Source organism: Castor canadensis, chromosome 14 (genome assembly GCF_047511655.1).
Source record: "Castor canadensis chromosome 14, mCasCan1.hap1v2, whole genome shotgun sequence".
Taxonomy (NCBI): Eukaryota; Metazoa; Chordata; class Mammalia; order Rodentia; family Castoridae; genus Castor; species Castor canadensis.
The window spans coordinates 57,499,328-57,520,009 of record NC_133399.1 but is presented as its reverse complement, the minus strand read 5'-3'; the positions used below and the strand labels follow the sequence as shown (position 1 = coordinate 57,520,009).

Below are 20,682 nucleotides of genomic sequence, written 5' to 3'. Positions count from 1 at the left end.
GAATCAATATTGTGAAAATGGCACACTACCAAAAGCAGTCAACATGTTCAATGCAATCGCCATCAAAATTCCATGACAGCCTTATGGTTTCTTCTGTGAAACACTTTTCTTATATGAATCTCTGCCACGTCTTCTTTGAAATTAATTACCAGAGGGAAAATGTAAATTTGTACCCTCACATGTGAATTCCATTTTGAAGATCTCAGTCGATACTGTACTAATGTGAACCCATGATTTCATGCCTTCAATATCATTGTGAGTGCTGATTTGATTCTTGTCGCTTGCTTGGTGATCTGTCCTTCTGAAAGATTTTAGAATTCCCTCTTGGCTGTCAATTTATTTTTCATGCATGTCTTATTTTATTTCATTTTTCTCTTCAATGCCCACATTGCAATCTCTAATCTTTTCAATTTTTGGTCATTTCTTAAATGTACAGAAACTTTTCAATTTGCATTTTTAATATTTTCTCCTGCTTTGATTTTTCTTTCCTTTTTTAGAAATCCTATTATCTGGATATCTAATTCTCTTGTCTCTTAATTTTATTTTTGCATCTTTATTTTTTGACCTCCTCCTTTTTGGGAGTGCTTGTCAATGTAACATTTCAAATTACTAATTCACTAAGCATTTGTGCCCATTGTATTTATTCTATCTTGTGTGGGTATTTCTTGGTCATTGGGTTCCTTTCAATGATGCTTTGTTATTGCTATTGTGCTAATAACTTCACTTAGTTTTGTTTACTGGCAGTAATTCCAAAGTGAATTTATAAAGATTATTTCTTCACTTTTTACAGCAAATTTATAGTTTGTGTGAGGCTGTGGCTGTATTTTAATATTCTCATTATGAAGTGAGCTAGGGTTTGCAAAGGAATCCCAATTGTCTCTGTTTCCAGTACAGGAATTATTAAAGGGCTAATTAAAGGAAAAACCAAGTCTGCAGGATTATAGGGTATAGCTACAGTAACTTGGGATGTTGCCTAAGATTTTTTAGAAGTGTCTATATGAGCAGGCATATTTTATGAGGTGTCCTGCACTCAACATCTGTCTTACAACAGTGCATCCAACCACGAAAAAGTTTTGGCACTTGCAACTTTTTTTTTTTTTAACATGTAACAGGAGAACCTGGTTCTACCTACTCGGATATTACATGGATGCAATGGGAGGACATGTGATCATGCTGTCTGTAACTTGAGCATTTTAATATTTGTTTGTTTTTCTCACTGGAAATTAATTGAAAAAAGGCGATGGTGGGAATGAAAGACACAGAATCCTGCCAGGCACAGCCCTAGCCTTGAGGTAAACCTCCCGCAGCAGCGTGGGGTGCCCGAAGCCCCTACACGCGCTGGCCTCCCGCTCCTCTGCGACTGCAGCACGAGCTTCACTCCGCACAGCAACGACCTAACTGTTGCCTCTGCCAGCGGCTCCCGGACAGCGGAGCCATGGTGGCCCTCCTGCTGCTGCTGCTCTCCACTCTGGGCCCCCTACACGCAAGCCACTGTGAGTCAAGGCTTGGTGCCCTTAGCGGGTTATCCACGTCTCTCAGGTTGGGCCACCCTGCTCACCTTCACTCAGGCACTTTTCCTTCTCTGTAAAATTGACAAAAATGATTCTGTAAGGGAAACAGCATCCACACCAAGAAGCAATTTATCAAGGATTTATTTCCTGCTTTGGCAACGGCTGTTCTCTACGCGCTGCACTGAAAAGTGGGCTTGGCTCCTAGGCTTGCATTCTTTCCTCCCAGCCGACTGGCTTCTCCATGAGACTGGCTTGCTCATTTCCATGCCTTGTATCACTTACCACACCGTAATTTGGTACTTAGTGTTTGGTACTCTGTCAAGCTGTGCAACTGCTGAATTTGTGTGTGTGTATGTGGAGAGAAAGAGAGAGAGAGAGAGAGAGAGAGAGAGAGAGGGAGAACAGTTCAGATATTTGTAGGTAAGGATGACTAGAAAGACAATAGAAAGGAAAGGGTATAGATTTTTAAAAAAATAGCTGCTAATGTAGAGAAACAAATGCAGAATTAGGCTTAGAAATGATAATGTAAAACCAAGATATCAAAATAATATCTTTTGTTTTTATTTTTAGATTCTCAGAAAATCTTCCTGCAGACCACAGTTCCTGAAAAGATTTCATCACCAGATGCCAAAAGAGATCCAGAAAATAATGTAATTAGAGAATAATAGTTTTTGATTTTGGATTATGTTAAATTGCTTTTAACGTTGACCAAAGCTGCTGAACAAAGGCAGCAGGCTGAGCTAGCAGCTCACAACAAGTTCACAGCAAAGCATTTTGGAGTGTATGACTATGCACAAGACCACATGTTGTTTCTGTTGAGGATGAAGGACTTCCAGGATAAGATCTCAACAGTGCATACTCTTAGGGGGTGGCAAAAAACTGGGATTCCCCCAAACTGGATTAGGATGAAGCTATTTGTGTTGGGCTTGGTGGTCTGGTAGGGTCTGTCTGAGCCAGAAGATAGCAGATAACATCAGGTGAGTATGTATCCCCAAGAAATGTGTGTGATCATGCTTGCAGACACAGGGTTCACCCCCTGCTTGTCTGTTCACAATACTGAGGCTTCACATAGCTCATGGGAGGGGAAGCCAACAAGATGGTTATATATTATTAATTTTTAGAGCATAATTTAACATGTGATTTACAAGTGTTATTGATTTTTTGATATTCTTATTACAGGTTGCTTATGTTATTACAATATCAGGAAAGCCGTATTTTGTTCACCTTAAAAAGCAGTAAGTAATTATTTTCTCCTTTCATATTTTAATTCTTTGGTCTCTTAATTTTTAACATAGTTATGATTAGATTCATTTCACTTTATTTGTGTTGCTACCTGTTGAATATTGGATATTAGGCAAAATAATAAGCATAACAGAATAAAATACAGTGCACAGTTACCAAATGTATCACACATGAAGATACATTCAGGCAAATTCATAGAGAAACAGAATTTTATTATAATTTGGTATTGTGATAAGTGTGTAAGTAGTACTCCTTAGAAGTCAGGAAAGGCTTTTTGGAAAGAGATAAGAGATGTCTTGTATATTGAGGGAAGGTACATAGCTATCTATGTAAAGAAGAAGGGTAGGTCAGTGACATTCTATTTAGAAAGAAAATCATTTGCAAAACAAGGAGATGTGAGACATAGTGGCTCTTTGGATATAAAAAATGTTCATGTAAATTATAAATTATATATTTTCCTGTAAGCTAAAGGTAAAAGATTCTAGAAAAGTAGGCAGAGTCAAGTGGCAGAAGATATACTGTAAGGATTCTGGGCTTGCAAATTGGATTTGTAGGCTGATATTCAGAGATCAAAAGCAGAGGTGCAGTGATGAATCGCATGACTGTGAAGCTCAGGTGAATGATGATGGTTGCACTGGGAAAAAAATTCAATAGACCTCAAGACAGATCTGGTAGTGTGATTGAGATACTGTGAGGGACATCAGACAATTTAGTCATTGCTCAAGAAAATTGGTATCTTATTGTATAATTAAATGAGGGAGACAAGCAAGGGTGATATTTATGTGAAGAAGGGGTAAGTTTGGATTTTAATGCTTATAACTAAGTGGGTTTTTCCCACTGGATATGAGAATATAGTAATTTGAATCTCTAAGGAGCTTCAATAGGAATATAGATTTAGCAGTAAACAGCTTGTCTATATTGTTATAAATAATTATTATTATTAATGAGACTGCAAATGCACATTGTTTATAAACAAATTAAGTAGAAAAATGTAGACAATATGAAGGATCAAGCTGGAGGGGTCAGGGATGTGGGACAAGAATCAAAAGTGCAAAGTGTAATATGAATTAAGGGATTGTATTGCATGGTCATAGTTTTCAAATAGGAGATAGAAGTTCAATGCAGTCATGCTTTTTTCATGGGAGTTGACATGCTAGTGGTCATGGATATTTTCTAGAGATGTTTCAGGGTGAATAAAAATTGGGAAAGCCAAGGACATTTGTGTAGACTACTCTTCTATAAAATCTGTTGAGAAGTACAAAAATACATAGGAATGGTAGAACATGGGACCAAGGGTAATGACTTGAAAGTATGTTTTAAATAGCATTTGGGTAAAAAGCTATGGAGAGGAAGAGTTTGAAATGGTAGAAAATTTTCTATCCTTAGTATATGATCCAGTATGGGATCTATGGCACAGGTATAATGGTTTGTTTTAAACAAAAGAAGCAATACTCTGGAAATAAAGAATGAGTAAGGGGGGCACAGATGACTGAGAGTGAGAGAACATGGTTCTCCTATCATGGTTGATAGGAGTAGTGTCAAGGTTTTGAATAATTACTGAGGAGTATGAAAAAAAATTCTAACCAATGTTATTAGGAAGAGCTTGGCACTTAGTTTAAGTTTAATGACTATGAATTTGTAGTGAGACCAAGCAAATCTTAAAATTCGGTGCCAACCCTACCTTTTAATTTTGAGATACAAGTATAGCATCTGAAATCAATGAATGATAAAGACTAAAGATTTGAAAGTTCCGTGCTGGAAATTGGGACCTATGTTATTTTCTGCTAATATATCGAGTGATTTGAGTTGCTCAGTATCCAGCGTTTTAGCATTTTGTTTCTCTACTTAAAATACCACTTTCAGTATCTAGTTTGTATAAATGACAGGGAAATATTTGAACAATAAGCAATTCCTAGTTGATTGGCACTGTTGTAAATTCTTCAATACCTAGACAATTTGTACCTGAAGAATAATTTTTCTACTTTTCTGTTTCATTTGAGTGTGCTTTTGTGTTTGTGTGTGTGATTTTTGCCTAGATCATTTTTATCTTCAACTTCTGTCGTTTATTTTTATGGCCAAGATAACACCCAACATTCTGAGCCTTTGTCACCTCAGGTAAGCCTTTGGAATTTTCTCCTTACAGATTCTTTATTTTGGATTTTCTCTAAAGAGATGAATAGTCTATAATTACTATAATATTATTTTGCACATTTACTTAAATTTGAATAACCCAGACTGGTGCTTATTTCTATATGATGCAAATTCATTGGGAAACTATCATCTCAGAGTATTGAGGTAGGTAAAGTAATAAATGTAAATTACCTATCTGGAGTATGCATTTTAAAAATGAATTATCCATTTGTTTTTCTTCATGTATTTTTTTCAGATGAATTGCAATTACAATGGATATATTGCAGGTTTTCCAAGTTCTCTTGTGACACTCAGCATTTGTTCAGGACTCAGGTTGTATACTACTTAAAGATAATAAGTTTGCCAGCATTATGTAATAGCCTGCTTAGCCTATGAACGAATCCTCCATGCTCCTTTTCTAATTCTGTAATCACCTTTATGTTTTAATTCCCCACAGACCAAATCAGAATTATTAGTAAAGTGTGTGACCACCCTGGTAGCAACTGCTCCTGCAGAGAGGCCACTTGCTGGCCCTGTCAGGACCTGTTGCTGGAGGCTCTGAGCCACCTCTGGTGTAGGGAGCACTAACTTAAGCTTGCCATGCTCCTGAAGTTCCCCCAAATTCTGTTTTTGCCCTATTTCTCAATTTGCTACTATAAATGATAGTTGTAGAATATCTGAGACTTATAGACACTTTGGCTCTGCATTGGATAGTTTTTAGGTATGTAGTACCTTCAGTTCAGCCACATAAGCAAATTATTTAGGATATTAGATATCAGAGGCAAGTTAACTGTATCAAAGATAAGGGACCTTAAGAATGAGGATGAACTTGTCTACAGACCCTCAGGCTGGAGCAGAAAGCTGACACACTAGTAATGGGTCTTTACTATTTAAGAGCATAAATCCATGCCACGGTCACAGTTCTTTATGATAATGAAAAGGATTTGTAGTAGAAAGCAATATGCATCCTGTAGTAGAATTGTCTATTTCTGGTGTAGGAACTCAAAGAACTAAGAGATAAACTAGAAAAATCAAGATGACTTTGAATCAAAAAGTTTTGGTCAAAATTTCTCATTAGAATATGATACCATTGGTTAAAATCATTTCAGACTTTCTTTGATTATTTTATTATTCAGGGGAACAATCCAATTTAAAAACATTTCATATGGAATTGAGCCAGTGGAGATTGTATCAGGATTTGTTCACATGATTTATGAAGAAAGGAGTGATGACATTAATATTCCAGACGTAGGAAAAAATGAAACTTATGCTTGGCTTAGTGATTCACAGTATCACCTCAGAAGCAGTCCAAATGTAAGTGTTAACTCTTTTAACTTATTTTGTATAATTTCATGAAATGAAAAAATGCTTCCAAAGCCCAATTTTGATTGGTGACTTGCAGATCTTAACATTATTTAACTTTTTTCATGAAGGTATTGTATGACTTTTAAATGGCTATTTAATGACTTTTAAATATTCATTGTTGTAACTTATCATTAGATACGAAAAGTTAGGTAATTAACCTTGTAATGAGAGACGTGACTATAGTGCTAAAAGAAACTAAAACACTAAATTTCACATGTGGCCTTAATATAATTAATGTAAAAATGTTCCTTTACCTCAAGTGCTCAGATAATTTAGATGAAAATATTAAGAATTTGTTCCATGAAAGCTCAAAAATGGATTATGTCAGTGCCTTACATAAGGCAAGTAATGGCTTTTTCCTCCACAAAGATGTGTAAACTGCCATAAATAACAAAACCTGGCACCATTGATTGTGAATTTTAATACTTTTTCTAAACCTAAGTATTTGCTAAAAGTAGTTTCCTAGCAATTGGTAGCAGAAAAGCTTCCCACATAGATAGTGTAAAAATTATCAGAAAGATAAGCAATGCTTTTATTATAAACTTAAATTTCATATTTATTAATACAAAAATAGATACCTGTAATCTTATATAGCTTGGAGAGTATGACTGAAAATTCTTGCTAATCACTAAACTTCTAAACTGGGATCCTCTGAATAGTACTTAAATTTTGTACTGGAAAAAGACGCATTATATACTTAGTAGCAACATATTTTTTTTATGTCTGCATACAGTCTTAGTAGAAAATAAAGTTTTACGAATACCTCTGTACTCATAGTGTGTGTTTTTCAGAGAAATGAATTTGTCAAGTTATTCCCACGAACTCTTGAAATGCATATTGTTGTGGACAAAAACCTGGTATGTTCTACTCTATGCAGTGTTATTTTAAAGTTGCTTAATAGTTATCTTTAGTTTGATTTCAATAATGCAATGGAAATTTTCAATGATTTTATTTTGCATTTTCAAATCATAACTTCTTAAAATTGTGAATAAACAAAATATTTTTTATTATTGTTGTACTGGGGAAATATTGTGACATTTACAAAATTTCTTACAATTTATCATAGTTGACTTCACCCCCTCCACCATTCTCCTTTATCCTTCCTGCCCCCATTTCTGGAATAGTTTCAACAGGTCTCATTTTTCCACTTACATGCATGTGTATAGAATATTTCTACCATATTCACCCTCCAACCCCCTTTCCTTATATCCTCCCCCTCCCACTTATCCCCACCTCCCAGACAAGACCTATTTTACCTTGCTAGTCTCTATTTTTGTCAAAAAATGGCATTTTTGTTTGTTTAAGACAGTTATACAGGGTGTTGCATTGTGACATTTCCATGTATATCAGTATTATTTCCCAAATTGGTTCAGGAAATAATACCTATTTTTCTCCTTTCTACCTTAGTCCCCTTCTTATGGTGATTTAAGCAGGTGTAAAAAATTCTGTTCTTGTACAGAAATTACATTAAGCATATTCACCTTCTTAACTTTCTGCTCTTTACCCTTCCTGTAGTATGTGACCTCCCCTTAGTGTGACCTGTTTTTCATAATATTGTATTTGAATTGGGTCTATATTCCACATATGAGAGAAAACATGTGGCCTTTAGTTTTCTGAGCCTGGCTAACTTCATTTAAATTGATGTTCTCCAGTTCAATCTATTTACCTGCAAATGACACAATTTCATTCCTCTTTGTGGCTGAGTAAAATTCCATTGTGTAAGATACCACATTTTCTTAATCCATTCATCAGTACTGGGGCATCTTGGCTGTTTCCACAGTTTAGCTATTATGAATAATGCTGCAATAAACATGGGTGTGCAGGTGCCTTTATTGTAACCTGTATTATATTCCTTTGGGTATATCCCTAAGAGTGGAATTGCTGAGTCACATGACATGCTGTTTTCCATAGGGGTTTTACTAATTTTCATTCCCACCAGGAATGTATGAGAGTTCCCTTTTTATATATCCTTGCCAACTTTTGTTGTTGTTTTGTTCTTGATAGTAGCCACTCTAACAGGAGTGAGATGAAATCTTAGTGTGGTTTTGATTTGCATTTCCTTTATGTACAAGGGTGTTGATCATTTCTTCATGTGTTTTTTAGCCATTTGGACTTCCTCCTTTGAAAAAGCTCTGTTCCAAAGGACTGATAACCAGAATATATAGGGAACTTAAAAAACTAAATTCTCCCAAAACTAATGAACCAATAAAGAAATGGGCAAGTGAACTAAACAGAACTTTCTCAAAAGAAGAAATTCAAATGACCAAAAAACACATGAAAAAATGTTCACCATCTCTAGCAATAAAGGAAATGCAAATTAAAACCACACTAAGATTCCACCTCACCCCTGTTAGAATAGCCATCATCAGCAACACCACCACCAACAGGTGTTGGCGAGGATGCGGGGAAAAAGGAACCCTCTTACACTGTTGGTGGGAATGTAGACTAGTACAACCACTCTGGAAAAAAATCTGGAGGCTACTTAAAAAGCTAGACATCGATCTACCATTTGATCCAGCACTACCACTCTTGGGATATACCCAAAAGACTGTGACACAGGTTACTCCAGAGGCACCTGCACACCCATGTTTATTGCAGCACTATTCACAATAGCCAAGTTATGGAAACAGCCAAGATGCCCCACTACTGACGAACGGATCAAGAAAATGTGGTATCTATACACAATGGAATTTTATGCAGCCATGAAGAAGAACGAAATGTTATCATTCTCTGGTAAATGGATGGAATTGGAGAGCATCATTCTGAGTGAGGTTAGCCTGGCCCAAAAGACCAAAAATCGTATGTTCTCCCTCATATGTGGACATTAGATCAAGGGCAAACACAACAAGGGGATTGGACTATGAGCACATGATAAAAGCGAGAGCACACAAGGGATGGGTGAGGATAGGTAAGACACCTAAAAAATTAGCTAGCATTTGTTGCCCTTAACGCAGAGAAACGAAAGCAGATACCTTAAAAGCAACTGAAGCCAATAGGAAAAGGGGAACAGGTACTAAAGAAAAGGTTAGATGAAAAAGAATTAACCTAGAAGGTAACACCCACGCACAGGAAATCAATGTGAGTCAATGCCCTGTATAGCTATCCTTATCTCAACCAGCAAAAACCCTTGTCCCTTCCTGTTACTGCTTTTACTCTCTCTACAACAAAATTAGAAATAAGGGCAAAATAGTTTCTGCTGGGTATCGAGGGGGTGGGGGGTAGAGGGAGGGGGCAGAGTGGGTGGTAAGGGAGGGGGTGGGGGCAGTGGGGAGAAATGACCCAAGCCTTGTATGCACATATGAATAGTAAAAGAAAAAGGAAAAAAAATAGCCAAAAAAAAAAAAAAGTAAAAAGAAAAATCTCTGTTCAGTTCATTTTCTCATTTCTTCATTGGGTCATTGATATTTTTGGGAGTTCAGTTCTTTGATCTCCCTGTATAACCAGAATTGGTTATTAATCCTTTGTCAAATATATAGCTAGCAAAGATTTTTCCCATTCTGTGAGCAACCTCTTCAATTTGGAGACCATTTCTTTTGTTGTGCAGAAGCCTTATAATTTCATGTCGTCCTATTTGTCCATCCTTTCTTTTAGTTGCTGAGCTCTTTGAGTTCTATTCAGGAAGAAATTGCCTGTGCCTATTAATACCGTTGTATCTCTGCTCTTTTCTGCACTAGCCCCACAGTTTCAGGTCTTATATTAAGGTCCTTAATGAGTTGATACTTTTATAGGTTGAAGGACATGGATCTAGTTTCAGTTTTCTGCAGGTAGACATCCAGTTTTCCCAGCAACATTTGTTGAAGGGCTGTCTTTCCTCCATTGTATGTTTTTGGCGCCTTTGTCAAAAATTAAGTGGCATAGCTGTGTGGATTCATATCTGAGTCTCCTATTCTGTTCCATTTGTCTTCATATCTGTTTTTGTGCCAGTACCATGCTGGTTTTTTTTTGTTACTATGGCTCTGTAATATAGTTTGAAGTCAGGTATTGTGATATCTCCAGCATTATTCTTTTTGTGCAGTATTGCCATGACTATTCTCAGTCTTTTGTGCTACCAAATGAACTTTAGGGTTGATTTTTAATCTCTGTGGTGAGTGTCATTGGAATTTTGATGGGGATTGCATTGAACAAGTAGATTGTCTTGGTAATATAGTCATTTTCACAATATTGATTCTGCAAATACATGAGCATAGGAGATCTTTCTTTCTTCTGATGTCTTCTTTGATTTCTTTCTCCAGTGGTTTATAGTTTTCATTGGAGAGGTGTTTAACTTTGTTAAGTTTATTCCTGGTGTTTTATTTGACGCTATTGTAAATGGAATTTTATTGCATATATTCTTTTTTCAGTCTATTCATCGTTGGTATATAGAAAGGTTACTGAGTTTTGTAAATTGATCTTGTATCTTGATACTTTGCTTGAGGTGTTTATGATGTCTAGGAGTTTTTTGGTCACTTTAGGTATAACATCATGTCATCTGCAAACAGGGACAGTTTGAGTTCTCCCTTTATTTAAGATTCCTTTAAAATTCCTATTTAAATTCCTTTTATTTCCTCTTCCTGCTTTAGCTACGAATTCCAAGACTATGTTGAGTAAGAGAGGAGAGAGTGGACACCCTTGCCTTGTTCCTGATTTTAGAGGAAACGGTTTCAGTTCTTCCCCATTTAGTATGGTGGTATCTGCAGGCTTTTCATATACAGCCTTTATTATGTTGAGGTGCATTCCTTCTATTACTAGTTTCATTGAGCTTTTATCATAAATGGATGTTGAAGGCTTTTTCTGCATTTGTTGAGATGATCATATGATTTTTGTCTTTGCTTCTGTTAACATGCTGTACTACATTTAATGATTTGTGTATGTTGACCCATCCCTGCATCCCTGGGATGAAGTCAGCTTGATCATGGTGCATGATCTTTTCATTATGTTGTTGAATTTGTTTTGTTAGTATTTTATTGAGGATTTTTGGGTCTAAGTTCATTAATGAGATTGACCTGTAATTCTCTTTATTGTTGTGTCCTTGACCCGGTTTTGGGATGAATGTAGTACTGGTTTCATAGAATGAGTTTGGTAGTGTTCTTTCCCTTCCTATTTCAAGGATAAGTTTGAGGAGTGTTTGTATTAGTTCTTTAAAGATCTGGTAGAATTCATTAGTGAATCCATTGGGTCCTGGACTTTTTTGGGAGACTATTGCTGCTTCAATATGACTGCTTGTTATAGGTCTATTTAAGTGATTTATATCCTCCTGATTCAATTTGGATGGTCATACGTGTCTAGAAAATTTTCCATTTCTTCTAGATTTTCGAATTTATTTGATGCAGGTTTTCAAAGTAGTCCCTAATAATTCCCTGGGTTTCTTTGGTGTTTGTTGTAGTCTCCCCTTTTTTGTTTCTGGTTTTATTAATTTGGGTCTTTTCCCTCCTCATTTTAGTCAGATTTCTAAGGGTTTATCAATCTTATTTGTCTTTTTAAACAATCAGCTTATTGTTTCATTAATTTTTTGTATGGGTTTTTGGTCTCTATTTCATTGATTCTAGCCCTTATTTATTATTTCTCTCCTTCTGCAAGTTTTGAGTTTAGATTATTATTGTTTTTCTAGGTCATTTATTTGAGTCTTTATATGTTTTGAGTATATGCATTCATGGCTGTAAACTTTACCCTTAGCACTGCCTTTGCTGTGTCCTCTAGTTTCTGATAGGTTGTACTTTCATTTTCATTAAATTCTAGGGACTTCCTACCTCGTTTCTTTGATTACCCATTGACCATGGAGGAACATGTTCCACGGTCAGGTTTTAGAGCATTTTCTGCTATTTCTTTTGTTGTTGAGTTCTAGTTTTATTTCATTGTGGTCAGCCAGTATGCAGGGGTTATTTCAACTTTCTTATATTTGTTAAGACTTGCTTTGTGATCTACAATATGGCCTATTTTGTAGAACGTTCCATGGGCTGCTGAGAAGAACGTATATTGTGCTTTTGCAGGGTGGAATCCTCTATAGACGTCTGTCGGGTCCATGTTGTTATTCATTTGATCTATGTTGTCATTCAATTCTAGGGTTATTTTGTTGATTTTTTTTTTTTTTGCTTGAGTGACCTGTCTATTGGTGATAGAGGAGTATTGGAGTCACCCACATTCACTGTGTTGGGATCTCTCTCTGTTTTTAAGTCCAGTAGTGTATGTTTAATGAAGTTAGGTGCACTGATAATGAGTGCATGTAAGTTAACAATTGTCATTTCCTCTTGTTGTATTGCTCCTTTTATTAGTATGAAGTGACCTTCTTTGTCCTTCTGACTGATTTAGGTTTGAAGTCTACTTTATCTGATATAAATATAGTTTCTCCTGCCTGTTTTGACAGAGCATTACCTTGATAAATGTTTTTCCACTCTTTTAGCCTTCACCAATGTTTGTTTCTTTCTGCAAGGTGGCTTTATGTAAACAATAAATTGTTGGATCTTCTTTTTTAATCATGCTTGCCAATCTATGTCTTTTGATGGGGGAGTTAAGGCTGTTGACATTCAGTGTTAATATTGAGATATATGTGGTAATTCCTGCCATTTAATTGTGAGGGTTTGTGTGTGTGAAGCTAATTTTATGCTAGTCTCTAATTCTTTGTCTGCTATTCTATTGAGATTTAATAATTCCCATCTTTCCATGGTCATGTTTTCATTTTCTGAGTGTAGGATTCCTTTCAGAATCTTCTGTAGTGCTGATTTAGTGATCATTTATTATTTTAGTTTCTGTTTATCATGGAAGGTTTTTATTCCTCCCCCAATTGTGAATGATAGATTTGCTAGGTAGAGTATCCTAGGATTGAAATAGTTTTCTTTCAGTGCTCAAAATACCTCACTTCATGCCCTTCTTTAAGGTTTCTATTGAGATGGGTTTATCTTATATGTTATTTGATTTTTCTGTCTTACAGCTTTCAGTATTCTTTCTTTGTTCTCTGGCTAATTGTTTTAAGTATGATAATCTGTTGCGAGGTTCTATTTTAATCATGTCTTTTTGGTGTTCTGGAGGCTTCCTGTACCTTGACGGGCATCTCTTTCTCAAGATTTGGGAAGAATAATTTCTGCTATTATTTTGTATATATTACTATAACGTTTGCTTGAACATCTTCTCCTTTTTGATGCCCATGCTTCTCAGGTTTGATGTTTTGATGGAGTCACAGAATTCTTGTGTATTCTTTCTGCAGCTCTTCAGTCTTTTGTCTACATATTCTTCTGTTCTTTCTTTAATCTCTATTTTGTCTTTGAGCCCTGAAATTCTGTCTTCCACTTGTTCCAGTCTCCTGGAGTGGCTTCAACTGTATGTTTTTATTTGACTTAAGGAACTTTTTATTTCTAGGCTTTCTGTTTGATTTTTTTTTTTGGGGGGGATTTTCCATATATTTGTTAAGCCCCTCTTTCACATCTTGTACTGCTTTCTTTATTTCATTTATCGCTCTCTTTTTAAAAAATAATTTCCTTGGCTTTGTTTTGAAGTTTGTTGACATCCTCTTTGATTTCATTTAGTTGTTTCTATGTTTTCTTGAGTTTTTTCTCTGTGTTTTCTTGGGATTCATTGAGTTGTTTTTGTATATCCTCTTTAAGCTCAACTTTAAGCTTATTAAACATTCTTATTATCATTCTTCTGACCTTGGCAAATGGAGATTCATCCTTTTCACTGTCCACCAAATTTTCTATTGTGTGATTATGAACCTTTTGAGGAATCTTATTCCCCTGCCTTCTTTTTTCCCATGATTTTATTTTGAGTTTTGCTCATGTGTTGTTCATTATTAATTGAGGGTTTTAGTCACCAGTTCTCTTTTCCTTGACTTAATTTCTATACTCTAGCTAACTTAGTTGTTATCTAGGTCATTGTAATGTTTCTGTTCACTGACCTGGATGTATAACTTAGCAGTACCAATTCATAGGTTCATTGTCAAACCAGTTATTTACATAGTATATAAAACCCTTGGTAATATTATCTGTATACAGTGGGTACTGGGGAGATAATAGTTGTTTGTAAAGATATTGGTACTTAAAATGATGGCAACAGAAGAGAAGACTGGGAGAGGTGAATGGGGTAAGAGGGAGAAAGATATGAGATGTGGGGGCTCTGGAATAGTAGGTCTATAATGTGTATATATGTGTAGTTCAGTCATTGTGGGGGAAGATGCTGTTATCAGAAATTGTACAGGGATTGTAAGCATGGGTGTAATATGTAAAGTTGGTGTAATAGACTACTCAGTGAATACTTATCATACAGGAGGGAGGAACAGTGCAGGGGGAAGGTGAGGGAGTAGAGGAACACAGGAGAGTGGAGGAAGAAAGAGAAGAAGGGAAAGAAAAAATAAATAAATTTAAAAATCAGGGGAGAGAATAATATGTGGGAAAAGGGAGGGTTAAGAAAATTGAAATTACACCAAAGTGGAAAAAGGATATAAGTAACAAAACCAAAAACAAAGCAAAAGAGAGAAACAATTTTTAAAAGAAAACCAAAAGGAAGAAAAAAGAAAAAAAATATGTATTTACTGTCCAAATTTCTTCTTTGTTGTGGAGAGGAGTGGGTTTCTGTTGAGTTCAATGAGTGCTCTGGACACTTTCCTTCAATTTCTTATCTGGGTGCTTTCCCTTCTAGGGGTTGATATGCTGGGTTGTGTGGCAGTTGAAGGTGCCCCTCTCTATCCAACAGGTTTGGAGGGGATCCACTCAGGGTGTTTAAACCAGGCTCTTCTTTATGGGGGTGGGTTGTCATGGTCTTCTGATTTGAATAGGCAGGTCCAATGTGGTCCTGCAAGGAGCTGGTGTGTGAGCAGTGGTCAGCTCTTTCCACCTACAGGGCAAACCTGGGAGCTGGGGTTGAGTGCTTTTTGCTGGGAGCAAGTGCTACTAATTTCAGCATGCTACCAGTTTCTCCAAGGTGGTCGAATGTGTTGTGATTTTCCCAAAACTATGTCTGGGCTGCATTACCCCCACACAGGCTGGATCAGCTCAGTGCTCAAGCCCCACTCCCACCAGGCACAGGTAAAAATTTCCCTCCATTTATTAGGCCACCAGTTTTGTCCAGGAGGGGTGCAATCTTCCCCCAAACTGCACTGGTCTATATTTTCAGAGTAGATGATACAGCAGGTTCACCTGGAACAGCTGCACTTTCTCTCAGTGGTATCAGGAGTTGGCAGCACAGGCCACACACAGGCTGTCAGGGAGGTGCAGTCACAGTCAGATGTTCCACAGCTGCAAATCTTGGTGGGTCTGGGACAGTCCAGGCACTTTCAGAACTTGTCGGCTGGTCTGCAGATCCCAGGCTTCCAGGGCTGTTTTGGACTTTGAAAAGCTAATGTAAAGGTCAGTCATTGTACATTATGGGCTCCCTATGCATTGGTGGTATCTTACTTGGCAAAAAAGCCACGTTGCCAATCCTTACAGTCGTCAATCTGAAGTTCTCTGCCAGATTCGTGAGAGCTCAGAAACACAGAGTCTGTTGGCTATCTGCTTTCTTGGTCCCTCCCAAACCAAATTTTTATTAATTAATTTATTTCTTACTTTGATAAGATCTCTACTTTTATAAGATGAAGCAACTTAATCTTCTAAAGCTTATTGACTAGTTTTCTTTTGTCAAAAAAGACTACATCTTCTGTGAAAGGATGGATTACATCCCCTCAAAAACTCACTCCTACATAAAATAGTATTATTTAGCTCCTTCAACCTAATTGGAAGGATAGTCTACAAACCAAATATGACAATTATTTCCAGCAAAGGGCAAAAACAGATTATCATCTGTTTTCTTCCCAGTTCTACACAATTGGACCAAAAAAGAAAAATAAGTAAACAAAATTCTCATATTGAGAATTCATGACTATCCTTTATATCTTACAGGGGTTTAGTCTTTGAATGTATGTTAACATATATGGTTAGAATTCTAACCTGTTAGGCTCTGTTTGTCCCAGTTTAATAAGAACTGAGAGCATCTGATGGAATCAAACAGTATTCATCTCTGGAGATGTGCAGCTTCAAGCAGAATATCTCACAACTGCTGTAATTTTTGTTAAATTATAAAACAGTTAGATGGAGGAAAGCAGGATTTTAAGCAAAATCAAGAAAAAAATCAATAAAGGATGAAAAAACATATGCTAAAGCATCTGTATCATAAATGTGGAACAAATTTAAAGGCTAAGTTTAAGATGAAAGATTTAAACTCATTATGTAAGTTCTGCAATTAAAAACTAAAGAAAAATATTAATAGCAGAGAAAGGCTATCATACAAGACATACACGCACGCACATTTTGCTTACAACTGACATATCTAAAATATAGTACATAAAAAATGAAAGTAAAAGAACAGAAAAAATATAAATAGAAATTTGAAACAATTTCTGGATTGATATTGTTGGAGTTAATAACCCTCTGGTGTCAAAAACAGACACACAAGAGACAGAAAATCTTGACAAGGCAATTTTCTCTTGATCAAGAAGGGAAAGCATGTGCTCACTCCAGCTAAGCAGACACACAAGTACAAAATGACTGACAGTGGCTCCTCCTTATATCCCTGACACAGTTGTACCTGCTCCTCACTTGGGATTTGTCCAGGTCACAAGTTCACAATCTCCCTCCATTGGCTAAAAGGCTTGGGGGATGGGTTAGGCCATGCAGTTGGTGGACAATGGAGATATACAGGAATCTGAAGAAGAAGCAAGGACCTAAGATGGTGACCTGAGGAATTTTTAAGTAATCTAAGAGGGTAACAAATACTTTGATAGAAAAGATCATTTTTCTTACAATTTCCCTTCTTTTAATTTAAATTCTTTTTTTCAAACTCACTTAGGAGCCATTGGCTCTCATGTTCCTATGTTTCTAATAGAAACAAGTTATTTTGGTAGGGCAAGGGTGATTGTTTAGTGAATGTTGCCTCAATTAACTGATGTATTAGTCTTGGGCACAAGGAATTATGCAGCATCCTATTAAAATTAAAACTCCAGCCACTACAATCAAGGAGGTTAAGATTGAGATCATCCAGCCCTTTCATCTCCCAAACCAATTTTCTGTTAAGTCAGTGAAGGGATCATTTATACCTGAATTTTCACCCTATAGGGCTTTAGTAATAGTTCCATTGGGGGCTGTATTATTTGGTATATATGTGCAACACGAAACACCAATCATTATGCAAACCCCTCCCTTTTTGGCCAACATCATGTCTAATGCTAGCCTGTTCTCCCAAGCCATCTGGCTAGTTGGTTCCAGTTGCTCTGCTATGCCTTTGATGGCATCTCTGGTATAGTTAGCAAACCTTTGTTGGTTATAATAAATATAATTAATCCAATCGACATTTTTATTTATAGTGAACCACCAGAAGAATACTGATTCAAATCCTGCTTCAATTTGATTTCTGGCTTTAAATTCATTTGACACCCTCTAGGAACCCCAATGGCATCAATGTAAGCATGGGGACCAAAGGAGCTTCTGAGGTTGGCTGCAGTGTCTGTGTCTATGTCTCTCATTTTTCTAGATGTTGTGGCATGGGCTGGGGATCTAAATGCTAGGATGAAAGGGATTGCCAACTGCACCAAAGCACAGGTGCCTTTCCAGTTACCTGGGAGAGTCTCAAGTAAAGGTCTTCCACAGAACCGCAGACATCAGCTCTGCCCACCAAGAGTGTGGACTGGTTTGTGAGGCTGTTGAAGGACTGGCTTTCACTGTATCCTGTCAGGTTTCCCACATTTGTCAATTGTTTCTCCTGTCTGTGAGACATGGAGTATAATTGACGTCTAGGGTGGGTGGTCTAATAGTCCTTGGGGGCTGGCCTGCAGACCTCTGACCTCTGGGAACAGTAGCGATAGTGTCTGGCAGGATTCGTTGCTCCAAGCTTTGGCATCCTAAAACAGAGCCAACATGCAGTACATTCCACCTGGATCTGAGAAGCATCCTAATGACCACCTGAGACTCTGGCCTCCCAGTAGTACAAACTTAGCAATTGCTCTTATTTAATGTGCAGACAGCATTTTATCCATTCATCCAAGCATTTGTGTCCCTGTACCCAACTTCAATAGCCACAGTTTGTCTTAGGTCTTTGACTTCTACTACAGTTATCTGAGTTTGATTGTTGTTCAAACGTAGAGGTAATATTGGAGTGGAGGTAGAACTGGGTGTTGCCTGGGAGGGGTTGGGAGCTGGATAGAGCTCAAAGGCACCTAACGGGTCTGTCCTGAGACATCTGTCCCCAATATCTATGAAATATAGATGGTTCTCATGACATACTCCAAGGGCTTTCTATGACTAAGTGGGTTACATTGTTTATCTTTACAAGTAGGAGAGAGTATGTTAAAAGACTGTTGATTGTTCTGGATGGTGGAAATTGGAGTCTTACCAGTGTCTTGGGGTCTGGCCCAGCCCTTAGGATTGTCATAAAAGGGAGAAGTGTATCCTTTATACCCAGTGTTTTACCCCACATCTGTCCACTCTGGACAGATACCAGTCTTCCTTGTGGGTCCCCGGATGGGGCACATATAAAAGGAGTATCCTTGGAGCTGCCATTGGGATGTAAGGTCTCCACAAGGAAGGATATGGTATGCATCAAATTCAACAGTTAAGGGGAAAGTACTCTGAGTTACATTAATAATAAGCACACCATTTCCCAAATAGAAGGGAAAGAATATTTTAACTATAGTCTTTTTAAAGTCACTTTGGTGTTGTCTGGATGTGAGAGCACAGCCCATTATTCCTTCTCGTCAGGTGGGGGCGCCTTCTTTACCTGTGTGTGATGAGTCCATTCCTGCTCCGCAGTCCGGACGGCTGTCTCCATGGTCAGCAGGACCAGGAAGGGTCCATCCCAAACTGGCTCAAGCTTATTTTCTTTCCAGGTCTTGATTAGCACCTAATTGCCAGACTGGTGTGAGTGAATGGGACAGTCAAGTGGAGGAGACTGTGGTAACAACCCCCTTTTTTTTATCTTAATAAAGTAAGATAGAGGACAATCCAAGTATATAATTTTTGAGGAAATGGTCTTTGGTTTTAAAGGTAGGCATGTCAGTAACAGAGCAAAGGTAAGGAAGGCCATAAAGCATTTCATAAGGGGAGAGGCCAATGTCCTTTCGAGGGGCTGTCCTTATCCTGAGTAGTGCTATGGGAAGGCATTTAATCCAAGGTAATCTGGTCTCTAAGACAAATTTAGTGGGCTGATTTTTAAAAATTTTTTATTTTATTATTCATATGTGCATACATGCTTGGGTCATTTCTCCCCCCCTGCCCCCACCCCCTCCTTTACCACCCACTTTGCCCCCTCCCTCTCCCCCCCAACCCCTCAATACCCGGCAGAAACTATTTTGCCCTTATCCCTAATTGTGTTGAAGAGAGAGTATAAGCAATAATAGGAAGGAACAAGGGTTTTTGCTGGTTGAGATAAGGATAGCTATACAGGGAGTTGACTCACACTAATTTCCTGTGCATATGTGTTACCTTCTAGGTTAATTCTTTTTGATCTAAACTTTTCTCTAGTTCCTGGTCCCCTTCTCCTATTGGCCTCAGTTGCTTTTAAGGTATCTGCTTTAGTTTCTCTGTGTTGAGGGCAACAAATGCTAGCTAATTTTTTAGGTGTCTTACCTATCCTCACCCCTCCCTTGTGTGCTCTTGCTTTTATCATGTGCTCAAAGTTAGTGGGCTGATTTTTAAGTGTCTGATTTAGAGCAAACAATCAGATCCTCAAGTACCTGAGAGGATCCACCCACAAAGAAATGGAACCCAGTCTGGAAAGATATTCAATTATATCTCAACATTTATGTGCGGGGCTCCTCCTTCCTGCTTCCCCTTTCCAAGAATGTAGCTGGATTTAGGGCCTCATCAGTAGTTAAATTAGGTCATCCTTTTCTAGCAAGACAACCTCATACTTTAGGATCCTGGAATCTGTCAGCCATCTACCTACCTTTTTGGTTTAAGATTGTTCTATCTTGATGGGGAGTGCTAATAACTAGATTTTCCCCAAAGGTGACTTTTCTACTTTCTTCAGTTAAAAGGACTATAGCCATTATTGCCTGAAGGTACTCATGCTAACCTCGGGTGATAGAATCTAGGAATTTGGGTAAGAAGGTCACACGTTCAGGTTGACCCTTATGTTTTTGGGTTAGCACCCTGAGGACAACTCTCTTATTTACATTCATAAAGAGGTGAAAAGGCTATTCAAGAGAGGGCAAGGCTAGCACTGGAGCTGTGATAACCGCTTGTTTATATTTTATCCCTTTTTACATGTAAACTGGTTCCTAATTGGGTCATTAAGTCTCTTCCAATCAGGTTGGTACCTGCCTCAGGGACTAGGAGAAATTGTATCTTAGTGGTCCTGCCTTGGAAGTAAACATTTGTTTCTTGTAATATTTTAACTGAAAAGCTTTCTCCCTTTACCCCAGAAATTAGTATCCTCTCCAGGGAACAGATTAAGCCCCTGGGCAGAAGACAGGGGAGGATCTGGAAGTGCCTGAGTCAAT

At 37.5% G+C, this 20,682-nt stretch overlaps 1 protein-coding gene across 1 annotated transcript in view; it reads left to right on the top strand.

Moving 5' to 3' along the window:
* Nucleotides 1-1,435: 1,435 nt before the first annotated feature.
* LOC109676412 (disintegrin and metalloproteinase domain-containing protein 5-like) overlaps nt 1,436-20,682 on the top strand; it is a 208,130-nt gene continuing 188,883 nt past the window's right edge. Inside the window, exons 1-7 of the mRNA XM_074053314.1 lie at nt 1,436-1,493; nt 2,082-2,161; nt 2,691-2,746; nt 4,790-4,868; nt 5,140-5,216; nt 6,020-6,197; nt 7,040-7,105. Coding sequence (XP_073909415.1) covers nt 1,436-1,493; nt 2,082-2,161; nt 2,691-2,746; nt 4,790-4,868; nt 5,140-5,216; nt 6,020-6,197; nt 7,040-7,105 — 594 coding nt within the window. The remainder of the gene's footprint in view (nt 1,494-2,081; nt 2,162-2,690; nt 2,747-4,789; nt 4,869-5,139; nt 5,217-6,019; nt 6,198-7,039; nt 7,106-20,682) is intronic.